This window comes from Numenius arquata, chromosome 11 (genome assembly GCF_964106895.1).
Source record: "Numenius arquata chromosome 11, bNumArq3.hap1.1, whole genome shotgun sequence".
NCBI lineage: Eukaryota > Metazoa > Chordata > Aves > Charadriiformes > Scolopacidae > Numenius > Numenius arquata.
In genome coordinates this window covers 21,651,849-21,677,928 of record NC_133586.1, presented here as the reverse complement: position 1 = coordinate 21,677,928, position 26,080 = coordinate 21,651,849, and the positions used below count along the sequence as shown (strand labels likewise).

Here is a 26,080-nt window from a genome sequence, read left to right as displayed (position 1 = left end):
CAGCGGTGCACGCTGGGAAGTGGAGTCCGCCGGAGAAGGCGGTGCCGTATGGCTAAGGAGGCCGCCGATTGGCTGGCCCTACCACGTCCAGCCAATAGGCAGCCGGCTGGGGGTTTAAAAGGGGGAGCGCGGCGGGCAGCGGTATCCCCGCCGGGGCGAGAGGGCGATGGGTGGTCGCGTGGTCTCCTGCTGTCGTCCCCGCCCCCCCCCCCCCCTCCATCCCAAAAAAGGAGAAGCCGCTGCTCCCCTGGTCACCAAAACGTCTGCCAAGGGCCTCGGCTTTTTTGTGGCAAGAAGAGCTGTTTGTGTTCTAAAAAAAGCTGCCTTACCATGAAAGTCCAGGAAAGCTGCAGCAGCCACATACCAGCCGCACTTTCCTCCCCAGCAGCACTGAAAAGGGCCTGCAGCTTCCCAAGGTGCCCTTACATGGTTTAGAAAACAAACATTTGGGGGTTAAACGCTCCACTACATCTTAAGCAGGTCAAGGTTTGAGTCCAAAACTGCATAGCATCAGACAGCAAGTTCCCCGCAGCAAGGAGACCTGAGCCCACCCCAAAAGAATGCAAAATAACCTTTTGTGGTTTTTAAGCCTAAGAATTTTATTTGTTATCCTACAAAGGAGTCAGTTGTGACAAACCTAAAGGTGGCCAAGTCTAACTTTAGTGTTATCCTACCAGTGTTAACATAGGAGAAGCGAGCAACCCTCCAGAGGAGGAGGAAGGAGGAGGAGGAGGAGCAGCTTAAGCCAGCCCCAGGAGAACTACAGCCTACACTCAGTACTTCAACACATGGGTTAAAACATGAACTAAGTAACAGTCGAACAATTCTGGTCCAATGTAGGAGAAGGTTGACACCTCAGGTGACTGCCAGCAGCCCCCCTAGAAGCACTTGCGATGGACAATGGAAGGACCAGACTCATCATACTCCTGCTTGCTGATCCACATCTGCTGGAAGGTGGAGAGAGAGGCCAAGATGGAGCCCCCGATCCAGACGGAGTATTTCCGTTCCGGTGGGGCGATGATCTTGATCTTCATGGTGCTGGGTGCCAGGGCAGTGATTTCCTTCTGCATCCTGTCAGCAATGCCGGGGTACATGGTGGTACCCCCAGAGAGGACGGTGTTGGCATACAGGTCCTTCCTGATGTCCACATCACACTTCATGATGGAGTTGAAGGTGGTCTCATGGATGCCGCAGGACTCCATGCCCAAGAAGGAAGGCTGGAAGATGGCCTCAGGGCATCGGAAACGTTCATTCCCGATGGTGATCACCTGCCCATCTGGCAGCTCATAGCTCTTCTCCAGGGAGGAGGACGAGGCAGCTGTGGCCATCTCCTGCTCAAAGTCCAGAGCAACATAGCAGAGCTTCTCCTTGATGTCCCTCACAATCTCTCTCTCGGCCGTGGTGGTGAAGCTGTAGCCCCGCTCCGTGAGGATCTTCATGAGGTAGTCGGTGAGGTCGCGGCCAGCCAAGTCTAGACGCAGGATGGCATGGGGCAGCGCATAGCCTTCATAGATAGGCACAGTGTGGGTGACGCCATCCCCAGAGTCCATGACAATGCCAGTGGTGCGGCCAGAGGCGTAGAGGGACAGCACAGCCTGGATGGCAACGTACATAGCCGGGGTGTTGAAGGTCTCAAACATGATCTGGGTCATCTTCTCCCGGTTGGCCTTGGGGTTCAAGGGGGCCTCAGTGAGCAGGACAGGGTGCTCCTCTGGGGCAACGCGCAGCTCGTTGTAGAAGGTGTGGTGCCAAATCTTCTCCATGTCATCCCAGTTGGTGACGATGCCGTGCTCAATGGGGTACTTCAGGGTGAGGATGCCCCTCTTGCTCTGGGCCTCGTCCCCCACATAGCTGTCCTTCTGCCCCATGCCCACCATGACACCCTGGTGCCGGGGGCGTCCCACAATGGAGGGGAACACAGCACGGGGGGCATCATCCCCTGCAAAGCCTGCCTTGCACATGCCAGAGCCATTGTCCACCACCAGGGCAGCGATCTCCTCATCAGCCATGCTGACCGGGCCTGAGGTGAGCAGGGACACGGAGATGTCACCAAGTCCCTCCCCAGAGGGAACACAGCAGGAACAACAAGGAGCCCTGAAACTATGGAGCCCCCCATGTACTATAAACTATGAAGAAATTAATGTATTAGGAAGTCCCAAAATACACACATACCATAGAGTGGTTCAGATTGGAAGGGACCTTAAAGATCAACTAGTTCCAACCCCCCTGCCCTGGGCAGGGACACCTCCCACCAGACCAGGTTGCTCCAAGCCACATCCAACCTGGTCTTGAACCCCTCCAGGGATGGGGCAGCCACAGCTTCTCTGGGCAACCTGGGCCAGGGTCTCACCACCCTCAAAGCAAAGAGTTTCTTCCCCACATCTCATCTCCATCTTCCCTCTTTCAGTATCAAACCCTTCCCCCTCTTCCTGTGGCTCCCCTCCCTGACCAAGAGTCCCTCCCCAGCTTTCCTGGAGCCCCTTTAGAGACTGGAAGGGGCTCCAAGGTCTCCCCAGAGCCTTCTCCAGACTGAACCCCCCCCCCCCCCCCCCCAAAGCTCTCAGCTTATCTTTACATATACGCATGCAGCCGCTAAGGGGACAAGAGCAGACCCTCCTCAAATGCACCCCAAGGACATGAGGGGGACCCCCCCCAAACATACCTCCCCCTCCATCGCAGACCTGAGGGAACAAAGAAGGGCCCAGCCATGACTCGCACACCCCCCACCCTCCTTCCCTCAGTGGTGGGGCCTGAGGAGACAGCAGAGACCCCTGGCCAACCCCCAGAGGACGGAAGAGACACCCTCAGGTGACCCAGAGCCTCACCTGCGCACACTGCCTCCGCCTCTGCCGGTGTCTCCTCAGCGACTAACCGCCCCGGCCTCGCGCGCAGCCCTTTATACCCCCCGGAACCGGAAGCCGCCCCTCCGAACCCTTCGCTATTTCATTGGCTGTCGGCCGCCTCGCTCCCGCCTCTTTTCCTTTCCTGTAGCTGTTTCCGGGGTGCGGGGCGCTCGCGCTTCCGTTGCCGGGGCCGTACCCGGAAGCGGGGCGGGCGCTTCCGGTGCTGGGGACCGCCTCCGCCGCCCCGTTTCCGGGCTGAGGAGGGGCGGCGCGGGGAAAGAGTTGAGGGAAGGGAAGAGAAGAGAAGGCGGGGGGGGGGGGGGGGCTGGAAAGGGAAGAGGCTGCGCTACGGGCGGAGCCGACGAGGCCGCGCACGGGCCGGCAGCGACCCGCTCCCGGGGCCTGTGTTGAGGTAACGGGCCCCGGTTGAGGGACTACCGGGAGGGGGGAACCGCGGGGGTGTTGAGGAAGGAGGTGGGGGGGCGCACCCGGGGAAGGGGGGTTGTGGCGCCGGTGCTGGGCCTAGGCCTCTACCGGCAGCCGGTAACGGAGGGGGTGGGCCGGATCTCACCGGCTGCTTCAGCGCGGGGAGGGGACCGGTTTGGGAGCCCGGGGGAGCGGACCTGGCCGCCGGGAAGAGCCGCCCTTCCCCGAGTAGGTCCCCTTGTGTGTGTTTGTGTGTTGGGGGGGGGGGGGGAGTGTTTGATGGTTTAGGGGTGCTTATGGGGCACAGGAGGGCTCCGGTAAAACCGGGGTGGGGGTGTGTGGGGGATGTGATGGGGTTGTTTACCATTCTGGGAGACCTTTCCCCTCCCTGGGGGCTTTTCACCTCACACTTTAACTCCTTCAGGTGGTTTCCGCTTGGATAAAAAAAAAACCCTCTTTCCAAGCGGTGTTGGGGTGCAGGTGGGTGTTTGCCTAATTAAGCTGTGTGTAGAGCTAGTTAAAAATTCAAATTGGTGGTGGGGGGGGGTGGGGTGTAATTAAACTGCTCTCCCAGGGATTAAAAGCCGCACAAAGGCTGGTGCAGGAGGACCTGAAGGTTAAACCGAATCCTTTTTCTGCCTGGGTTGGGAGAGAGGCAAGAAGTAAGGAAATATCCATGCCGAGGGTAAAATGGACGTTAAAACCTGGGATGGTTTAATGGCATCAGTCTAATTGCTGTCCCCAAACTCTGTTGCGATGTCGTGACTTAATTATTTGAAACGCATCTCCTGGCTCCCTCAAAAGTTGGCTGCTGCTCCACCATAACAATTTGTTATCTACAAATCCATTTTTTTGGGGGGGCGAAGAGGGGGGGGCTCGGGAGTTTTTGTGCCGGCTTGTGCCGAAACCTCTCAGCAGCCCCACAGAAATCCTGCCATAACCCATCACGGGCTTTTCTACCCAAGCTCCGGGAAACAGGCTGGCGCCCGCATACCAGGGTATTGCTGCACCCGAGGTGTGTTTGCTCGACGTCTTAACCCAGTATCAGGTCGTTTCTTTCTTCTCGTTAACCAACCCGAGGCGCGTACTAACCGCACACCCTTGCTGAATGTCCCCCCTGCCTCAGCCCCCGCCGGGGCGGGAGAGGTGACACCTCACCCTGCCTCGGGTGCCGACGGTATTTCAGCCAGGTTGTGGGGTTTGGAGGTTCTCCCTCTGCGTGTGTGACACCCGCACCGGTCAGTTGTTGCTTTCCTGGGCCGAGTGTGCGTTGCGTGGAGCTGGGCCAGATGGTGTCTTGTGCCTTCCCCCACGAGCCTAAGACTCTTTGCAGCTGGCAGGTAATGTGTTATTGCTCCTGACATTCAAACCCCTCATCCACTTGATATCGTTTTGTTTGCTGGCTAAAGCTCCGCCACTGCTGGCTAGATAAAAAAAAAAAAAAAAAAACCAAACGAAAAAAAAACAAATGCTTCTCATTTTTGTGCTGGGCTGTTATTTAGCGTGGAGGAAAAATGAGTTGGGGAAGAGCTTGCGGAGGGAAAAATGAGCTGGGGAAGAGTTTGCAGAGAAAAAATGATTTGGGGAAGAGCTTGTGGAGGGAAAAAATGAGTTGGGAAGGAGTTTGCGGAGGGAAAAATGAGCTGGGGAAGAGTTTGCAGAGGGAAAAAATGAGTTGGGAAGGAGTTTGCGGAAGGAAAAATGAGCTAGGGAAGAGTTTGCAGAGGAAAAATGATTTGGGAAGGAGGTTGCAGAGGGAAAAAATGAGTTGGGAAGGAGTTTGCGGAGGGAAACATGAGCTGGGGAAGAGTTTGCGGAGGGAAAAATGAGTTGGGAAGGAGCTTGCGGAGGGAAAGAATGAGTTGGGGAAGAGCTTGAGGAGGGAAAAATGAGCTGGGGAAGAGCTTGCGGAGGGAAAAATGAGCTGGGGAAGGAGCTTGCAGAGAGAAAAAATGAGTTGGGAAGGAGTTTGCGGAGGGAAAAATGAGTTGGGGAAGAGTTTGAGGAGGGACAAATGATTTGGGGAAGAGTTTGCGGAGGGAAAAATGAGTTGGGGAAGAGCTTACGGAGGGAAAAATGATTTGGGGAAGAGTTTGAGGAGTGAAAAATGAGTTGGGGAAGAGTTTGCAGAGGGAAAAATGAGCTGGGAAGGAGCTTGCGGAGGGAAAGAATGAGTTGGGAAGGAGTTTGCAGAAGGAAAAATGAGCTGGGGAAGAGCTTGCGGAGGGAAAAATGATTTGGGGAAGAGTTTGCGGAGGGAAAAACGAGTTGGGAAGGAGCTTGCGGAGGGACAAATGAGTTGGGGAAGAGCTTACAGAGGAAAAATGATTTGGGGAAGAGTTTGAGTAGGGAAAAATGATTTGGGGAAGAGTTTGTGGAGGGAAAAATGAGCTGGGAAGGAGCTTGCGGAGAGAAACAATGAGTTGGGAAGGAGTTTGTGGAGAGAAACAATGAGTTGGGAAGGAGTTTGCAGAGGGAAAAATGAGTTGGGGAAGAGCTTGCGGAGGGAAAAATGATTTGGGGAAGAGTTTGAGGAGGGAAAAATGATTTGGGGAAGAGTTTGAGGAGGGAAAAATGATTTGGGGAAGAGTTTGAGGAGGGAAAAATGATTTGGAGAAGAGTTTGCAGAGGGAAAAATGAGCTGGGAAGGAGCTTGCAGAGAGAAACAATGAGTTGGGAAGGAGCTTGCGGAGGGACAAATGAGTTGGGGAAGAGCTTGCGGAGGGACAAATGAGTTGGGGAAGAGCTTGCGGAGGGACAAATGAGTTGGGGAAGAGCTTGAGAAGGGAAAAATGAGTTGGGGAAGAGCTTGCGGAGGGAAAAATGATTTGGGGAAGAGTTTGCGGAGGGAAAAACGAGTTGGGAAGGAGCTTGCGGAGGGACAAATGAGTTGGGGAAGAGCTTACAGAGGAAAAATGATTTGGGGAAGAGTTTGAGGAGGGAAAAATGATTTGGGGAAGAGTTTGTGGAGGGAAAAATGAGTTGGGGAAGAGCTTGTGGAGGGACAAATGAGTTGGGGAAGAGCTTGCGGAGGGACAAATGAGTTGGGGAAGAGCTTGAGAAGGGAAAAATGATTTGGGGAAGAGCTTGCGGAGAGAAAAATGAGTTGCGAAGGAGTTTGTGAAGGGAAAAATGATTTGGGGAAGAGTTTGCGGAGGGAAAAATGAACTGGGAAGGAGTTTGCGAAGGGAAAATGAGCTGGGAAGGAGTTTGCGGAGGAAAAATGAGCTGGGAAGGAGCTTGTGGAGGAAAAATGAGCTGGGAAGGAGTTTGCGGAGGGAAAATGAGTTTGGAAGAGTTTGCGGAGGGAAAAATGAGCTGGGGAAGAGCTTGCGGGGGGAAAATGCATTGCCCATCGTAGCTCACAGGCACTTTGCACGAGGGACACTCTCTGACCCACCTTAGAGGAAGACTCGGAGTGGTGGTAGGGATACTGGGAGTTGTCTTTTTGTTTCGAAAACTGGTATTTGGTCGGTTATTTGTTGTTTTAGAACATAACTGTGTCCGTTTTGAAAATGTGCATTAGTTAAATAGCCTCTTTTTTTTATTTTTCAAGCCTGTGGCTGGAATAGCCCAGTGCTGGTTGTAAACAGGGTGGTGGGAGGTGGCCAGGAGACTCCGTGCCTTGTTTGTAGTTGGCCTTTCCTTTGTTTCTCTGTATTTTGATCTCAGTGAACCTTGAAGGGCAGCAAGTGAGATCGGTTTAAGCATCTTTTTATGTTAAAAAAAAAAAAAAAAAAAAAAAGCTGAGAAGGTCTGTCTTTGTCAGCAGGTCCGGTTGGTGACACAATCCAAAATGCACAGAGGTGTTTTTGATGGTTGGGGATTAAAGGGCGTAGTCGTCTTTCTAGGGTTTACTGTAGATCCAAGCTGTGTCTCTGCTGGTCCTTGCTCAAGAGGGAGGCTAGTGCTGGCTCAACGTGGGCTAGCTGCAGGTCAGAACGGAGGGCTGAGAGTGCTCTCGGGTCCTTGGGCAGGGAAAAGGAAAGGGAGGCCACCACCGGGGCTGGAGATGCGCTGGTGACTCTGGGAACCAGGCGTGAGTTGCTCAGTGCCCAGCAGTGGCCTTTCCTTTCCTCTCATCTCGTTCTCTTTGGGAAAATAACAGCTAAATATAGCGTAAAGAATTTAGTGACGTAATGAAAACATAAAAGAATTGAGACATAACTGATGCGCGATAAATTCCGGCCCGTTTCTTAATAGAAATATGGTCCAGCTTATCATCCTGGCTATTTCCTTTTAAGGTAGTGGTTTCAGAAGCACCAAAGCCCTCGATGTTAAACCTAACATTTCAAAAGTAATTATTTAGGAAGTGTGGAAGGATTCTGACCAAAAAAAAAAAAAAGAACTGCTGGGACAGTGGACAAAGGCATTTGAGATGCTGTCTTTGGGGTATATGAAACTGAGGTTCTAGCAAACGTGTTCAGCTTGAAAATACAATTAAACAGTCTGAAAATTGAATGCAAGTTTGAGCCTGAGGCTGTTAAACATGAAGCTGATTGTTTCACGGTCTCCTGCACAGGAAAGAGTATTGGCTTTGCACTCTATTTATCCTCTTCCTGGGGAAAAGATGAAAGCATTTTATATTCATACGGACAAATATTTGTCTATCTTTCAGATTCTGCCAATCTCCCAAGGTCGGGGCTTGAACCCTGCCAGATAAAGTCAAAACCACCCCCCCCGTCCCTGCCCCCCTCTTTTTTCCCAGCCATGCAAACGGCGGGATGAAGCTGGAAGCTGTGGTGGAGCAGCTGCAGAAGCAGCAGCAGAAGCAGCAGACGCCTCTGCAGATGGATTCCAGGGAGAGACAGCAGAGGCAGATGAGAGAAGCCCAACTGCTCTACACCCAGCAGCTGGCCGTGCAGCAGGCTGTCCTCGCGGCCACATCTGGCAGGGCTTCAGGAGGCTCCGCTCTCGGTCCCTTGGCCAGAGGCCCACCTGCAGCCAGAGCTACGCGGGCTTTTGATCAGAGCAGCATGAATTCCGAGCCGGAAGAGGAAGAGGAGGATGAAGAAGAGGAGGACGAAGAAGAGGAGGAGGAGGAGGAGGAAGAAGAAGGGGGTTTGGAAGGCGGCGATCTGGAGGATGGGGCTGATGCGACTGGCAAAGAAAGCTGCTCGGCTCTGAAATACTTTCATGCTCCCAAAGTTGCCCATCAAAACCAAAGAGTGGCCTCTACCTCTAACGCTCTGCCGGCTTCGGGGCACCAGCGGGGACAGCAGGGCAAAGAAGAACAGGGTAAAGACACTACTAAGCAACCGTATTCCGGTTCCCCGTCTGGACGCCAGAACTGGCGGTTGGACGAGCAGCTCAAACAGGTCAGTGGTAACGTCGTTTCCTCCTGAACGAGAATGACCATGGGCAGGATTTCTTTAGCCCCGTGTCCTCTCACAAGCGCTGGCTGTGTTTGTAAGGGCTTTGGAAAGAGCGCAAGAACCGGGCTCGTGCAGAGTGCTGCTTCCCTGGTTTGCTCTTCTGGGTTTATTCTTTTATAAAGAGATTTTTCTTCACAGCTACGGATTTGTAGCTGATGAGAAAGAAACCCCAATCTGTAAGAACCTTTGTGGGGAGGTAGAGGTTTGCTCTTTGGCTCTTTTATCTTCTCTCTCGCTGCTGCCGTGCCCTTCAGAATGGAACAAGCTGGTGTTATATTTATTTTTGATCCAGACACTTGCCTGCTAATGTCTCGCTCCTGAGTTTTTTCACCTACAGCATGTATAACCCCTTTGTGTAAGAGCTCTGGGATGCAGCCACCGTGGCTGGATCTCTGGTTGGTGGCGAAAAGGGAAAAGCGTGTGTCCTGCCACTGATGCCGTGAGTCAGCAGGGCTGCTTTATATCTCACCTGTGGGAAGGAAGGGGCTTGGTTTCAGTAGGAGGTTAATTCTATATTTGAATGAAGAATTACTACTCCTTGTAGATAAATGCCAGAGGATCAAGAATTCTTTTCTGTGTTGTAAGTGGGTGTTTGGGTTAATGTGCTGGTTCGTTAGAGCTGACTTGAGCAGACTTTGAGACACTTACGGTATTTATGCGTATTGAAGTGGAGGCAAAGGTTTAAATAAAGAAGGAAAAAGTTGGACTTCATTGTCCTTTTCTACAGATGTTAGGCTGAGCGTGAAGAGGGTCTGGGTTTGCTTCAGATGGGAGTTCTTCAAGCTAAGAAACCTTCTGTGGATGAAACCAGAGCTGGTTTTTTTCCTTCCCTCCTGCAAACCCTATGAAGTAAAAAAAGTAGGAGCTTCTTGGTGGTGGCTGGTGAAGCCCGAGGTGTTTGAAACTTTGCTGTTGGGGGCTCGGGGTGGGCTGTTGGTTCCACACAGGAGATAATTCCTTCTATGCTCTCACAGGCAGCAGTTTGAGAACTACTAAATCTCGGCAAGCTTTATTTCTTCTCCCAGTCCATTTAGCATGGCCTGCAGGCTCCTGGCCCGGCTTGCTCCTGCAAACCCATCCCAGTTTGGTGTTTCTACACCAGCGCACGTGGCAGGAACTCCTCTGAGTTGCCAGGTGAATGGGGTTTGTACTATGAAACGCTCCCTGGTGTGGGGCGGGGGGGCAGCAGGCAGCCAGTCGCTGGTGTGTTTTCTCTGCGCTTGGCTTCTCCAGAAGGGGTTGGGTTGGAAAAAAATAAAACACCACCCAAGAGTTACTCAAGCTGTTGTAGGGAAATGAGGTGGGTTTTGTCGGTCAGGGGCCGGTCGCTCGAGAAATTGCTTCAGAATTTACTGGATTGGAGCGACTGGTGAAAACTTCCTCTTTCAGGTCTATATAGAGAATAATAGGCAGGACTTTGGTGTTGGGGGGATCACTTCATAAAAAAAAAAAACAAAAAAAACCAATGAACTCAGTCTTTGGCTGGTTTTATTTCTAGCTCGGCCAGTGCTAACAAGTATGTCCTTGTGCTTCGTTGCAATACTTGTTTATCTTGTGAGAGTCCTGTGAATCTTCCCGAATTAATAGGCTTTGATTCTTAGGACATTTGTCCTGTTCCGGGAAGACAAATGACCGTAAACGTGCCAGATCTGGTCTTAGCTGATGTGGAATAGATCAAAAAAAAAAAAAAAAAAAAGACGACTGTTTTCCAATTGCACTAATACTGATCCAGTTACTTTGGCCCATTTCAGCAATAATGAAGTATTTTGTTAGTAGGTTGCAGCTTAATCTGATTTCAGGCCAACTTGTTCCGGAAGCCAAAGCGCACAAGGCTCCACTGGGAAGGAAAATGAAAAGAAAAAAAATCTCTCTTGCTGCTGTGTTAAAGGAATCCGTTTTGCTGTTGGGGAGGCAGGCGGCGAAAAAAACAGCGAGGGATTGGAGAAATTAATGGATATCAAGTTGAAGGAATGGATTGTAAAGGTATATTAGGGATGGGCTGTGCTATAATGTTTCTGGATGATGGGAAAGCAGGACAGAAAGCGGGCAGGTTCACATGTTGTCCCCAAATACCGTGTCCCAGCGCTGTTACTGGGGGTGGAATGCTGGCCTAGATGGTCTGCCCCAGTAAGGCACGGTTTTATCTTCCTAACCATGCTGGTCGAGGGCGTTATGGAGGTGCCGTGACGTGCCCGAAAGGCCGTATCGAGTGGCCGGCCTTAGCGATGCTGGTGCAGTATATTCACCTTGAGGAGGGTAAATATTGCAGAGCAACTTGTTTGCCGTTCACCGCCAGAGCCTGCATACCAGGGAGTAAAAATTTAACTGCAGCGTTACCAGTTCAGAGCTGGTGCGCGGAGGTAGAATAAACTGGGGACACACACACAACACAGACATGATCTTTTAGCTGGCGTGACAGCGAAGGGGGAGAAATGTGCGTGCGACTGTGGATTGTCCACGAAATTCTGCGCTGCCTTGCTTGAAATTTTGCCTTTCAAAGGCGCGGTTTAAAGATGCTGGGCTTTTTCTTTTTCTCTTTGTCTAAAATGGTTGCGTTCAGTGGAAAAAACAGGACGAAAATGCAGAAGTGCCTGCCTTCTCCGGCTTGTTTTCGAAATGATTCCTGAACTTGCCTGTTTTGGGGTGGGTTTTTTTTTGGTTTGGTTTTTTTTTCTTTTAGCTTCTCTTGAGATGGACATTCATAACCAGTCAGAATTGGCTGCTTCCAGCTTGCTCTGCTCTGGGAGTATTTATGGTATGCGGAATGGCTGTTGCTTGCGGAAGAGAGAGGGAGGAGGCAGTGTGTGTGTGTGGGGGGGGAAAGTCACTTTTATTTCTTCTTTCAAATGCAGATTGTTCTCCAAGTGAGAGAAAAAGAAAAAAGTATCTCACAAACGTAAGGCTGGGATTGCCTAGAAGGTGTGTGTGGGGTGAGGATGGCAGAAAGATGGAAACTACCAGGAGGGAGATGAAGCCCCCCGTTCTGTTCCCTCCCCGGATGACCCAAGTCAATAATTGTAGAACAAGCCAGCGGACAAAAGAGCTGGCTCAGCTCATGACACAGGGGCGGTGGGAATCCTGTCAGCACAAAACAACAAGGGAGTGGAGTTGCTTGTCAGGGAGTTAGTTGCGATCCCGAAAGAAGGGCCGGGGGGTGGGTGGGGGGTGATCCTCAGATTTGCTTGAATCCCCTGCAAAAATCCATCACGGCTCTGACAGCCAAAGGTTCCTCCTGGGAAAAAAGGGTGTTGTGGGCCTGTCTTTTGAAGGGGAAAAAAAAAAAAAAAAGTGTTTTTAATTCCACGGGTGAAAAATGGGTGCTTTTAGCAGCTGGTTGGGGGTGTGGGTCCCCGTGGATTCCGGCATTGCTCAGCGATGGCTCTGGTTACCCGGGAGAGCCAAGTAGGAAAGGCAGGACCACAGCCACCATCTTACTGGTGCTGTTGGTTGCTTTTCCACTCCAGGCTCTTACAACAGCACGTACTTTAGGACATGCACTCCTTCGTGGAATGTAAAAAATAAAGCCAAGGTTTTATGTATCAGCTCATACTTAATGCCTGCTTAAAATGCAGCAAGGTAAGTCTCCCTAAAGCAGTTGCCCGGCTTTGAGAGCAGTTTGTGGGCTGGATTTTTTTTTTGGGGGGGGGGGGTTGATGTCTCAGGTTAGATTCTCAGAAATCACCAGTCAGTCCTGAAAATCCTGACCTAAACTTTTTACAAAGGTCACGGTGTTTATTAAGATAAGTCAGCTTAAAATAATTGCTTTGCTTTTGCTCTAGGGGTCTAGGAATCGAGTGGCTGAGATTCCATAACCTTAAGTATGTGCCTCAAGTGGTGTGTGGATCGAGGTGTTGCTCAGGAGATACTCATTAATCCAGGGGGGGTGAAGATCCTAGGAATAAAAAAAAAAAAAAGTTGCATTTCATGCAGTGCACTTTTTATCTACTGGTTATTTCAGATATCCAGGGCCCAATTCGAGGATTTTTAATTCCTTATGCAGGTCACTGGCTATTTTGCTTTTGGTGATGTAGTGGGAGGAGAATTCTTCATTAATAGCCTGACATTAGATATTTGGGTTCTCTTTTACTGAAAGCTGGTTTCCATTTGCTGGTTGCTGCTTCTCCCGATTTCATGGTTTAGGTTTGTTTTGATGAAGTCTTCATCCCTGTGACAACAGCCTGCTTCTGCTCTAACACCTCGCTGGGAGTTCACGCTGATCTGTAACTTCAAGTCCAGCATCAGTGGCTGGAGCAGAGCAGGGTCTTGGTAGCAAAAATTCCTTTTTTATTTTTTTTTAATATAACAAATAATATATGGGAGAAGAGAAGCGAGAAACCGCTCGTGACAATGAGCGGGGGCAGCAGAGAATCCCTCCCAGATCTTCATCTCGAGGAGCAGTTCATCAGGGTTATGCTGTATCGCAACCCCTGGGCTATATCTGGAGGCGCAGAGCAAAGGAGAAGAGCGAGGAGCTCATTTATATCCTGGGAAAAGATCCGGCTCATTTTAGGATCTGTTGGGGCGCTAAATTTATCTTTGGGAGGAATAGTTGCAGCTTGTCTCCTTGGGTGCCAATTTATGAGAATTGTAGTTAACACTGGGGAAGGGGAGGTGGAAAGAGCTGGAATGTGTTGTATCCTTACACTTCTGTTTTTCTCACTTCGGGGTGAATCTGAGACTCTCTCCCGTGACAGTGAGAGTTTCTCTTCCCACAGCCGTGTAGCGCTGAACAAATCTTATTGTCACTTAGATTTGAGTTAATTCCTCCCAGTGTTTGTGAACAGGAGTCATTCACAAAGGCTGCAACTTTTCCTTAAGGAGAAGGAAGCAGATTCCTGTTTTTGCAAAGAATTGTGTTGGTGGCACAGTCGCTAGCTCATGGGAGCACATAAAAGAAACTTAATAAAAAAAAAAAAAGGTAATTAATCTGTTTGCTTCTGCCCATTCTTTTTCTTTTCTTCCCCATCCTCCCTGCCGTTCCTGAAATCACTAAAATGTTTTCCGAACCCGTCTTTGAAGCTCGTAGATATTGAATTGAGCTCTGTTATTAGGAAGACTGGGAAGGGTTTATTCCAATTTTCGGCCGAGCTTTACCAGGCGGCTTGTGCAACACCGTAATTATAACTTGGGTTCTCCGCGCTTGAGAACTTGCAGCTCAGGGCAGTCGTCCTGATCTTATCAGCGTTTTGTAGTACAACAGTTTTCTTTATAATAGCATCTGTTTCACTTCCTAAGGCTTAACTCTACCCACAAAAGGAATTTTGGTGGATTCTCTGATAATCCTGAAATTGCTGCCCCTGTACCTTTTCATTGACTCGGCGCTTTCAGTTAACCCATGGGGTAGGGGAGGGGCCGCCTTTTTTTTCCACTGCAACATTTAGCCTAGCCCTTAAGAGGATATTTCAGATTTCTGGCCTGAAACCTCTGTCAAAACTGCAGGTCTGCAGCAGGGAGGTGCAGAACAAGTTTGAGTTTCGTGCCAGAATCTTTTTCTTCCTCTCTTTCTTTTACATATTGGAGCTTTCCTGGGTTCTCTCCAGTTCAGAGTTTGCCATTTGAGTACAACTTTCTAATCCAGTAAAACCTCATTGGGCTTTATCTGAGCCCCTCAAACAGCTGCACAAAATTGGGGTGGGGGAGAAGGGAAGGATTTGGAAAAAGGAGCATTTCCAGTTTCTCCGCAATGTCCCTCCTTGCCCAGTAACTGCAATTTGTGTGGGCAAAACTGGAGGAGGAGACGATGAGCTGCTGTTCTCTTTGCCTTAACACTTCACTTTTTTTTATCAAGCGCAGGGTTTTGATCAGTTCTCTTGTCTCCCTGGGAGGGGCAGACGTGTGAGATGGCAATATTTGAGAGGTAGGTATCCTGCAGGGAGGGGGTTGAGGTTTGCCTGTTTGTAAGGTCTTTTTTGTCCTCAAAAGAATGAGGTGGACGAAGCAGGAAAGCGTTTGTCATCATCTTCTTTTCTGTCTGCTTGGCAACTCAGGGTTAACTCTGCCTTTTCAATGTGGGATTGGAAACCAAAATTGCTCTGGACATCTGAGCTTCCCTCTAATAAGATATTCCAGGTGGTTAGGGAGTAATCCTAAAATAGCTCCAGATATAATTGCTTCTGAAGCCAGGCTGGCAGCCTCTCGGGGAGGGGGTGGTCCGGGGTGGAGGGGGTGGGGGGGCTCTGGTGGCCTCCAAGGTGTCTCCAGCAGCTCCTGGAGGTGGTCAGCCCTTCCTAACACCTCTTCCTTCCCACCCAAGGAGGCATCAGGGGCTCAAGCACTTAAAAGTAGCACTTTTACCACTTTTTTTTTTTTTTTTTCTGCAAGAAACCAGATAAATTCTTGCCCATGGTAACGCCCGGGCTGTTTGTCAAACATCAGCAAATTCCCTTGGTAAGAAGGGGTGGAGGGAGAGGCAGGACTCTCCCCGGAGAACGACCTGCCTCTCTGAACAGTGTTTTTTCCTTCCTGCTACTATTGCCTGACTTCCACAAAGGTCTTTTAATGACTTGTGAGGTTATATTGATTTCTCAGGTTCCTGCTGTTCATACGGAGGAGGCCTTCTCAGCGGAGGGTGACTTTGTTTTCCTGGAAGGAATGGGAAGGAAGCTTGATACCAAAGCTCCCGCCGAGCTCTCTCGCTGTGCAAAAATGTAGTTTATTCTGCAGATGGAACACCTCTTTAGCTGAATTTACCTCTTCCAGTTGTGCTCAAGTCGCTCTTCTGGATGTTTGGTGTCTTGTAGATATTTGGTATTTGGTATCTCTCACTTGTAGCCTCGGTGTGGACTCATAGGTTTTTTGGTGAGCAGAATAAGTCCCTCAAGATCACAGAATCACAGAATGATACGGGGTTGGAAGGAGCCTCTGGAGATCATCTAGTCCAACACCCCTGCCAAAGCAGGTCCACCCAGAGCAGGTCACACAGGAACATGCCCAGGGGGGTTTGAATGTCTCCAGAGAAGGAGACTCCACCACCTCTCTGGGCAGCCTCTTCCAGGGCTCTGCCACCCTCAAAGTGAAGAAGTTCCTCCTCATGTTTAGGTGGAACTTCTTATGTTCAAGTTTTGTTTTTTTTTCCTCTTGTCCTGTCACTGGGCACCACTGAGAAAAGACTGACCCCATCCTCCTGACACCCACCCTTTAAGTATTTATAGGCGTTGATCAGATCCCCCCTCAGCCTTCTCCAGACTAAAAAGCCCCAAGTCCCTCAGCCTTTCCTGGTAAGAGAGATGCTCCAGGCCCCTCATCATCTTTGTAGATCAAAGCTGAGGCCTGGGAAAGTGCCCGTGCTCTGTTCTCTGAATAAATACGGCTTTATTCCCCAGCTGCTGAGCTGATGTTTCATTCTAGCCCAAGACTTTTGCTCACTCTGCCACCCAAACCAAACCTGTGCTCTGTCTTTGCGTAGATCCTTGCTGATGTACACCGCAGTGGGCGAGAAGGACTCTCCTTATCTCTTCCGAGAGCTTACCCTGGGGAGGGGTAACTGGCTTTAAACCTTTCCAGCTATTGCAGGAGGAAATGCCAGTGCTGAGCGCCGTCTCTCTCTGTGTCACGCCAGGTGATACCCAGCTCCACCAATTTTCTGGACATATGGAAGAACCCTGATGGCTTCAGCTGGTTTTAAGCTCCTTTTCACTAGCAAGGTGGGAGGGGGACAACACCATTATTCTGTGCTCTCTAGCATCTCGGGGTGTAGGGATGGGGTTTTTAGGGTGCATCCGTTCCATTTTTCCCCCTGTATCAAACCTTAATCTTATTTATTTTTCCCGCTTACAAAGAAAACAAGTAAAAGAACTTCCAAAGAATCTTTAATCCCGTGGAAAAGTTTTGTTCCCGGAAATTTTATCAAGTTCAAGCCCACTGGCAGTTGAGTATTTTATCTCCTTTAAACCCTCTTCTCTTTCCTGCCCTCAAATGTAGCGGAATAAGCCCTCAGCATGACCAGAGTTCCCTACAAAAGCAAGTGTTTTGCTTCTTGGAGCGTCCAGTTTAGCACCAGGAGTGGTTTTGCTCTCTGGATTTATAACCAAGTACAGGCTTGGGAAGGAAGCAGCTCAGCCGTGTGAAGATGAGGATGGGAAATAGCTGCTGTCTTCTGAAGGGCCGGTCCGTCTCTTATTCTGCCTCTTCCCGTAGGTTTGTTGATCTGAGTTAACCATCGGTGGGGTTTTAGGAGCAGCTGGATGTTACCGTAATTAGCAAAAACCCAGTGTTTTTAATCTCTGCCGGCAAAGGACACCCAGATGAATCCTCCTGTGAACAAAAAACCCGGCTTCAGATCTCTTCCTAGAGAGGGCTGGGAATTGATCTGCTGTAATAAACAGCTGACATAACAGAAGTGGCAATAATCCCCCATTAAATATCTTTCAGTTGATGGGACTCACTGGATAATTGACTTTCCAGCAGGAATTACTGGCTCAAACCAAATCAGCAGGCATTAGGGCAGCTCACTGCAGTGGGTTTTAAAGGGGGGAAGCATAGCTTTGCCTGGCCTTGACGAGGGCTATTCATCTTTCTAATTCAATGTGTGTGTCACAACCAGATGACTCCGAGATTTCAGATATTGGACCCCCCTCTCTAATCTGCACGTTTGGGGTATTTTTTGCTGAAACCTCTTGTTATCTTCAGTGCTTTTCTAGCTGTCTTAGAATGCTGGGTTTTTATCAGGACAGGATAGTCCAAGCTGGGTGGATTTGGCTTGTTCTTTTTCCTCCAGTGGCTCTGGAGCACTTGCTCTACTGGGGCTGTGTGAACTTGATGGTTTAAAGATGCTCAGACAGTTTTGCAGCATCATTCTTCTGGTCTCGGTCCTGCCGTAGAGCCGGAAGCTGCCTCTGCTGGTTTCCAGCCCCGGCGATCACTTCAGGATAATGATTTACCAAGTAGAATAGCCCTAACTAGAGTAATCCGTTTAATACCTAAGAAGAATGAACCTTAATCCAGCAAAGCTGAGCTTTCCATTTCTGCGAGGAAAATCCACATCCAGGAGCTTCCAGGAAATAAGGGTTCTGGCTTGGAGAGAAGCTTTCCAGTGGGATTATTTCCCTCTTTCTTCGACACACTCTGGTTCAGGGTTTGTAGGCACGTGGGTGGGAGGACAGAAGGGCATTTCTAACTGTGTTTGGTGTCACTTGGGATGGGCCCTTGGGGAAAAAGATGGGCATGGAGACCTCTCTATTTAGGTGTTGGACCTCATTATAGCAAAGCCACCTCCCATTTGGTGTCAGAGATTCCAGGAAAGTGTGCTGTGACCAAGGTACAAATGTCCTCCATCTTTCTCTAAGCCAGCAGCTGCTATTGCATGTGTTTGTGCCCAAAAATGCCTGTTTGCAAGCTTTCTGAAATTGCCTGCAAAGCCTTGCCCTGTCCATCCTTTGACCCTTGCCTTTCTCTCTCCCTAGAATGGCAGCGTGACCTGGAGTGATGAAGGTGATGGGTGCCGAGGAAGAGAAATCTCACGAGACTTTGCCAAGGTCAGTCTGATCCATGGGGATTTGGGGGAAGGGGTAACTTTGGGGATTTCTTCCCCTGCTCTGTGACAGGGGGTGACTACAGACCCCTCGCTGTTCCTCTATAGCGAATTTGTAAGAAAACTGCTTTATCCCACAGCCCTCTGCCTCCAAACCTGCAGTTTTCTTGGGTTTGGGGCTAATTTGTTGCCGTTGGTCACTGGAATATAGTTTGAACCAAGACTTAATAACCAGACTTTTGACTTTTCAAATCGCAGTCAATGGCTTCTCCAGCTGGGAGAAGACTATTTTATTTCTCGAAGCTGATGAGCGTCGTGGTGGTGGATTTGAATGTGGCAGCTGTGTGTCACATCAGGCACAGGAATTCATTTTAAACTAAGCTGGCTCTTTTTAAAAGGGGGCAGCTGATTGCTCTGCAAATACACTGCTGCATTTTCTTCCCGGAGCTTAGGGGGTGAGAAAGCTCTTCCTTCACAGGAAATAAGCCCAAAAAGCCCTTTTTTTGGGGAGGGGGCGGATGAATACCAAGTGGCCAGCAGCACCTACAGAGAGGCTGAAATACATATTTACCAGTGAATCTTCCCTTTTCCATTGAGCTGCTCTACAAGAATAGCTGCAACCAGCAAAAAAATTCCCTGGAGAGATGCTGGATTCTTCCTCCAATGCAAACAAGAGGAGGAATTGAATTCTTCTCCTTGTACAGTGTTGTCTTCTGTCGTGTTCTGTATCCTCCTGTATCTCATTGAGAGACCAGCTTCAGCCCTTTCAGCTTGTCACTTTGTGGCCTCACAGGGTTCTTGAGGTGAAAATTAGACTTTTTTTTCTGTTGGAGAGGTAGCTGTAAGGTGAGGCACAGGCCTGTCCCTCCTGAGAAATCAGTTGGATAACGCTGCCATACAGAGCCTCTCCTTTGGAATAAGTTGCCTGTGGGACTTTATTTTAAATGCTAGGGGTTTTTAAACTTTTTGGTAAAATGATTTCTGCAGCAAAACGGTTCCAGGCTGATTTCTGATATTTTTGAGGGGTTTTTTGGCTCAATTTGGAGGAGCCTTTCACGCCAGGCATTAGTAGTTACAGGAAAGCTCGATCCTTTCATCTCCTCCTTCAAGGGACTTGGAGTTTGTCACTTACGTGACAATCCCTGAAGGGCCAGGAGAAGCTGCAGAGAAGTTTTGCCTCCCTGGTTGCCTCAAAGGTACAGGCCACTGATCTGCCCTGAGCCACTGTGACCTTCCTTTTGGATGCCTCATCTTTCTTTCCAGCTTGTCTTTAACAGTTTCCTCTCCCCTTGGCTTCCAGGTGGTTTCAAACCCTTGTCCACCAAAATTGCTGGGGGATCCTTCCCTCTTTCGCCTCTCTCCCTGTGGCTACCTTTTGGCTGCCCCCCTCTCCCATCCCCCAGTACAAACACCAGCTTGCCTATGGGAAGAAGCTAATTTTATTTATTTTCGGTCTCCTTGTGGATTTTGCCTTCATTTTTTTTTTTTTTTTCTTCCAGCTCTATGAACTGGATAGTGACCCCGAACGGAAAGAGTTCCTGGACGACCTCTTCATCTTCATGCAGAAGAGGGGTGAGTGAGCGCTTGTTTGAACTCGACAGGTTAAAACGGGGCTGTGGGGTGTTGCTGCCCTTTGAATTCATCCCTCCTGAGTTTGAAGGAACAAATCCAGCCCTTGAAGTGGCAGATCAGACACCCATCGTTCCACAGCAGGAATATCTCAAGTCTCAAATATCTCAGACTTGAGATACTTGCCTTGGGAGATAAGGAAGGCAGTAGGAAAGAGCTCTCCTGCCCCGTAACTGAATTTCACTTGCTATTTCTTTGCCTTCCTACCTAATACTGATGTTGTCTGTGCACTGGAGAGCCCAAGGAGCCTGGATCCCCCAGGATTTTTAAACCAAGGCTGAGTACCGCCGGGGATTCTCCCGTTTCCCCTTCAGGTAGCGTGACCACGCATCTTCTCATGTTTGATTTCAACAGTGTGTTGGGAGCAGAGTGTGAATGCCTCCGCAGTCCACACAGAGCAGTGGCCACACCATCTGGAGACCAGGAAAATAGACCCTGAGTCCCATTTTCCCGTAGATTCTCACAATGTGTCAGCTTTCCGTTCAGTAATTTTGCGTAACCGAGTGCGGACACGTGCGGTTTCTCACATTCTTCCCCGTGGTGTCGGCAACTTGCCTCTCTTCTTGCTGCAGGTGTGAAGTAGCTCTGCTGGGATGTCACAAAAGTCTCTTTCTGTCCCTTAGTTATCAAAGCTCAGCTCCCTCGTTGCAAATAATTCATAACAAAAATCTACTTATATATGGTATTGTATAAAACACCCGTCTCTGAGCAGAAATCCTTTTTGGGGCTCCCTTCCTTTCCCCCTCCAAACATGCGAGGCTGGACAGACTCTTCCAACAAAGATCCTTCTGCCAAAAAGTGTTAAATTGTGCTATAGACCTTTTTCTTGTTTCCAAAAAGTCTGCTAGAGGTAGGTGTGAAGAGCAGACATAAAAAGGACCTTTTGCTTCCTCTTGGCATAATGCTCTGTGTGTCCTGGACACTCAGCTGCGTAGGGAAGAGTGTGGCCAGTAGGTCGAGGGAGGTCATTCTTCCCCTCTACTCTGCACTGGTGAGGCCACAACTGGAATATACTGCGTCCAGTTCTGGGCTCCCCAGTTCAAGAGAGACAGGGAACTACTGGAGAGAGTCCAGCGTAGGGCAACTAAGATGATTAAGGGATTGGAGCATCTCCCTTACAAGGAAAAGCTGAGAGAGCCTGGGACTCTTTAGCCTGGAGAAGAGAAGGCTGAGGGGAGACCTTATCAATGCTTCCAAGTATCTAAAGGGTGGGTTGAAGGAGGATGGAGCCGGACTCTTTTCAGTGGTTCCCAGTGACAGGACGAGGGGCAACGGGCACAAGCTGGAACATGGGAAGTTCCATTCAAATATGAGGAAGAACTTTTTTCCGGTGAGGGTGCCAGAGCCCTGGAACAGGCTGCCCAGGGAGGGTGTGGAGTCCCCTTCTCTGGAGATCTTCAAGACCCTCCTGGATGCCGTCCTGAGTGATGTGCTCTGGGCAACCCTGCTTTAGCAAGGTAGTTGGACTGGATGATCTCTAGAGGTCCCTTCCAACTCTGACAATTCCATGATTCTGTGACCAAACAAGCCAGGCTGGGCATATTTGGAAGGGGGGGCTGTCTTGGTGTGCCCTGAGAGTCTAATAAAGCATAAAGATGCAACAGCTCGGCCTCATCTATTTGAAAGTTAACTGTTTGCTGGCTTGGAGCCAAAGTCTGATTTCTGGTGGTCTTTTAAAGCCTGCATTTTGAGGTGCATCCCCCTCTGTGGATGAGAAGGAGAGGAGATGCTCTCCCAAAGGCAGCTACTCCAATCACTCTTCGTATCTGTGTCCGTTTTTCTTGGAGACCTGGCGGCTGCCCTGGGCCGGGGGAAGGGGTGGGTGGAATTTTCACTCTTCAGGTTCTGCTTCTGAGTCGCTTAACAACAAGAGCTGGGTTTTGCTGGCGTTTTTGGCTTTCGTGTGCGGAGGCATAACTGGGCTTAATTAGTTGACTTGCAAATGTTAACCTGAGCTCCCGCGTTACTGTGAGGGCTGGGATGACTGACAACACAAGACAATAATCTGAAGGGTGTGATTGGCAGCAACAGAAACCTCCAGGTACCTGGAGAGAAATCTGCTTCATACTTCAGTGTCTCCTTCCTATTACCTTTTAATTATTTATAATTGACGCGTTCCCGGTGCAGGGGCTGAGCTGGTCACCAGCTGGTTGCTGTAGGAGTTGAGCTTTTAATCAGCTGGGCATTTCCAAGTGTATTTGTTTTCTGAAGCCTCCCTTGTTTTTCCTGCTCACTAGAAGGCTGAAAATGAAATCTTAAGAGCCCAGCACCCGTGGGGGGAGAGACGCCGTGAACTGCCAGACCTCTGCCAGGGGGAAATGCGGGGTACAGGGCAGTTGGGGGGGTTGCTTTGTGTTTTGGCACCCCCAAAAGGAATAGGCAGAAGGACTCTGGGGAGCTAAGGTTCTTCAGGTGGATAGAAGGGAGAACAGCAGGTGCTGAACTATGGGAGGCACCTTCTCTTCTGTCTCTCTCTTCTGCACCTGGGTGATGGCAATCCTAGGCAGAAATCTATGTGAGAGGAGAGTGGCTGGAGAGAAGAGAATCCTTCTCTTCCCTGAAGAGAAGGATTTGGGGATGGTGGTGGATGAAAAGCTCAACATGAGATGGCAATGTGCACTGGCAGCCCAGGAAGCCCGCCACATCCTGAGGTGCATCCCCTGCAGTGTGGCCAGAAGGGCGAGGGGGGCATTCTGCCCCTCTGCTCCACTCTGGGGAGATCCCTCCCCCAATGCTGCCTCCAGCCCTGGGGCCACCAACACCAGAAGGACATGGACCTGTTGGAGCGGGGCCAGAGGAGGCCACGGAGAGGCTGGGAGGGCTGGAGCCCCTCTGCTGTGAGGACAGGCTGAGAGAGTTGGGGGGCCTTCAGCCTGGAGAAGAGAAGGCTCCGGGGAGACCTTGGAGCCCCTTCCAGTCCCTCAAGGGGCTCCAGGAAAGCTGGGGAGGGACTCTGGATCAGGGAAGGGAGCCATAGGACGAGGGGGAAGGGTTTGACACTGAAAGAGGGGAGATGGAGATGAGATGTGGGGAAGAACTTCTTTGCTGTGAGGGTGGTGAGAGCCTGGCCCAGGTTGCCCAGAGAAGCTGTGGCTGCCCCATCGCTGGAGGGGTTCAAGGCCAGGTTGGATGTGGCTTGGAGCAACCTGGTCTGGTGGGAGGTGTCCCTGCCCAGGACAGGGGAGTTGGAACTCGTTGGTCTTTAAGGTCCCTTCCCACCCAAACCATTCTATGATTCTGTGGTTAATCTGAGCTGCTGAGCCTTACTGCAAAGGAAATTTTTTGACTTTTTAGAAGCTGTACCATCCGCTTCTCCCACGCCTGCTCTCCCCACCGCTATCTACAGCAGGGCTTTGGTTTTTTTAGTGAGCAGATGGACATGCCTGCTGAGTCCTATTCTAGGACCTTCAAAAATCTGGGAGCTTCTACAGCAAGTTTATCACAGGATACCATTCAGGCTTTCATTTCTCCTCCCCTTCCCCTTCATTTCTCCTCCCTTCCTCTCGTTTGCTTAATGTGCCAAACGAGCCTCCGAAACCAAACGAGACGAAACAACTGCCTTGTTCTGAAAGAGTGCCCCCTGAAAGATGGCTACAACCGAGGGCTCGTTGCACCTGAGAGCAAAGTGCTGGGTTTCTTAGCTGTTACGTGTGAACAGCGGGTTAATTTGCACCTCGTGTCTGAAGGGAATGGAAAACAGCTCTGCTAATAAACATCGCTGGTGTAAAAACCGGGGATTTTGCTGTCGTCCAGGAGAAGCGCTACCCCTTGATTGAGGCTGATGGCTTTGGGGGCACAGATTGCTAACTGATGCTGAACCCAAAAGGAAAAAAAAAATGCCTGATGTGCAAGATAAATGACAGATTTCACAGGAGCTCCCGAGTAGTTGGAGGGATGAAAAGGTTTGGCGGTTGGGGCTGCTGTTAGGAATGTACCTAGAAATGTGAAGCCATGAAACAGGCTTAATGCAGATCAAATGTGCGGGTCTCATCTGCCTCTGAGCACAGCAGGTTGTCGCTGAATGACCACAGCTGCAAGTGATAAAAATGGCCCTTCGGTGGCAATAATGATGGAAGAGGCAGATGAGAGGAAAGCCGTAACTCTCCCTTTGTTAGATGTTTTATTCCGTGTATGTCTTTAGGTGAATGGGTCCCACCGTGGCTGGGACTGAAGGGGCAGATGGGGAGAGGAGGGGAGACCAGCCGAGGAGAGCAATTAGTACGTGGGACCGACTTCAAATCAGGCCTCCAACCTGATGCAGCTCATCAGAGATGATGTATTACTGCTTCCACCTTCCCTTTTCTCACACCTTCTGCAGTCTCAAACCACGGGTTGTCCCTCCTCACACTGAGCAGGGATGAGCAGCTTCGGTGGCTTCCCTCCATCTCCATTGCTGACCTGGTGTCTTGTGACAAGCTGGGCTTTGGTGTCTTGGTGGTCTGGTTTCGCAGAAGCTGGATTTTTAACCTCCTGCTGTGTGAGGAGTGGACAAGTTTGTGGTTCAGGGCATTTTTAAGGGAAGGGGCTTCAGCTTTGGTGTCCAGCTCTGGAGTCCTCAGCACAGGAAGGACATGGACCTGTTGGAGCGGGTTCAGAGGAGGCCACGGAGATGCTGGGAGGGCTGGAGCCCCTCTGCTGTGAGGACAGGCTGAGAGAGTTGAGGGGTTCAGCCTGGAGAAGAGAAGACTCTGGGGAGACCTTGGAGCCCCTTCCAGTCCCTCAAGGGGCTCCAGGAAAGCTGGGGAGGGACTCTTGATCAGGGAGGGGAGCCATAGGAGGAGGGGGAAGGGTTTGACACTGAAAGAGGGGAGATGGAGATGAGATGTGGGGAAGAACTTCTTTGCTGTGAGGGTGGTGAGAGCCTGGCCCAGGTTGCCCAGAGAAGCTGTGGCTGCCCCATCCCTGGAGGGGTTCAAGACCAGGTTGGATGTGGCTTGGAGCAACCTGGTCTGGTGGGAGGTGTCCCTGCCCAGGGCAGGGGGTGGGACTGGATGGTCTTTAAGTTCACTTCCAACCCAAACCATTCTATGATTCTCTGGGCAAGTTCACTTAAATCAAACTCAGTGTTAGAGATGACATCTTCCCACTTCTTTTCAGGTCCTTCTCATCCTGTGAACTTACCCTGAGGCTAAATTTTGACTACATCTTTCTTTTTCTGTGAGCGATAGAAGGCATTGGTATGATGAACAGTAGAAAAGTGTCGCTGTTAGCCCTGCAGCATGTCCTAGGTGGCATAGCCAGGATGATTTTTGTCCCCAGATAGCGAAGGACAGGTAGTGACATGACTCTTATAGCTACCCGTTATCGAGCTGATGGTGTTCCACCAGTGCTGGCCCAGGAGAGAGTCGGAGCAGCGGGAAACGTTTCACCCCCCTGGAAGGATCAGTGTTCATGCGAGACGTTCCTCTAGAGAAGAGGTTTGATGGGGCAGAGATCTGACTGCGTGCCCTGGTGTGGTAGGAAAGGCTGCCTTTCAAGGGAAGCTGTTTTGTTCATTTTAAGAACTGCCTTTGTGAAGACCTCATAAAATGTCTCCGATTGTACAGCTCTACTCATTTTGTTCAAGGTTTCTGCCTGACCTTGGTTTTCCCAGATGGCTTGACCATTCTGCTGTTTTTCATGTGTATATACATAGAAGGGGCTTTGTACGTCTGACCGTGTGGTTTTAATGTTTTCCTGCTGTTGTCTGCTCTGCCTGCGAATTTTAGATGTGGAAATGCAACAAATCCAAGGGATTGACATTAGCATTTACCAATGGATTCTTTTATCTATAGGCCAAATGGTGTTTATGAAGTGTTTATCCGGGGAATACGCTTCATTCTGCTACTGATTTCAGTTTTGCAGCTTTCTTCTGTTTTGTTCCTCTGGGAGATCAAAGAAGATCCTCTGGGAGATCAGAAGTTTTGCTTCCGAATTAAGCAATGTAGTTCTCTAAATGAGACATGGATAGACATCGCTCCTCGGCGTCCTTTTTTCGTGCTACCTGCTGGATGCTGAGCCACAGCAAATGCTTCCCGAAAGAGCAGGTGATGTTCCTCAGTGGAGAATTCTCCCTTGAGGTGCTGCAAAGGTCTGCTCTGGATGGGCCAAATCAACCAGGCAAAGTCCTTGTCCCCATTAGAGACTTGGATTTGTACGCAGCTAAATCTCCGCCTCTTATACCTCCTTCAAAGAACCTCTTTGGTCAACTGTTCTGACTTCAGACTCCGGAAAAATGGTCCCTAGTGTCTTGTGCAAATGGTAAGCGATGGGGATCAGTGAGATACTTTAGGCTTTCTCTTTTATATTGTTAGAAAGAATGACTTTTCCTTAAGTTCTAGGGGGAACTGGCATTCTGG

At 50.0% G+C, this 26,080-nt stretch overlaps 2 protein-coding genes across 5 annotated transcripts in view; one reads left to right on the top strand and one right to left on the bottom strand.

Moving 5' to 3' along the window:
* Positions 1–586: 586 nt before the first annotated feature.
* Positions 587–2,907, bottom strand: LOC141470539 (actin, cytoplasmic type 5). Of its 3 annotated transcripts, none has more exons than XM_074156630.1 (2): positions 2,826–2,907; positions 587–2,020 (listed from the first exon to the last, which is right to left on the bottom strand). In XM_074156630.1, the coding sequence occupies exon 2, from the start codon at positions 2,007–2,009 to the stop codon at positions 879–881; it is 1,131 nt and encodes a 376-aa protein (XP_074012731.1). In that variant the 5' UTR covers positions 2,010–2,020; positions 2,826–2,907; the 3' UTR covers positions 587–878. The 3 variants fall into 3 exon arrangements, with proteins under 3 accessions (XP_074012731.1, XP_074012732.1, XP_074012733.1); XM_074156631.1 differs by lacking the exon at positions 2,826–2,907 and having other exon boundaries at positions 593–1,754; positions 1,881–2,009; XM_074156632.1 differs by lacking the exon at positions 2,826–2,907 and having other exon boundaries at positions 879–1,217; positions 1,383–1,997.
* A 4,980-nt stretch (positions 2,908–7,887) lies between these two features.
* Positions 7,888–26,080, top strand: part of ARID3B (AT-rich interaction domain 3B) — a 33,537-nt gene continuing 15,344 nt past the window's right edge. The window contains exons 1-3 of one of the 2 annotated variants that reach the window (XM_074156285.1): positions 7,888–8,587; positions 18,046–18,117; positions 19,613–19,685. In XM_074156285.1, coding sequence (XP_074012386.1) covers positions 7,994–8,587; positions 18,046–18,117; positions 19,613–19,685 — 739 coding nt within the window. In that variant the 5' untranslated portion in view covers positions 7,888–7,993. The remainder of the gene's footprint in view (positions 8,588–18,045; positions 18,118–19,612; positions 19,686–26,080) is intronic. The other variant, XM_074156284.1, reaches the window with a different exon arrangement.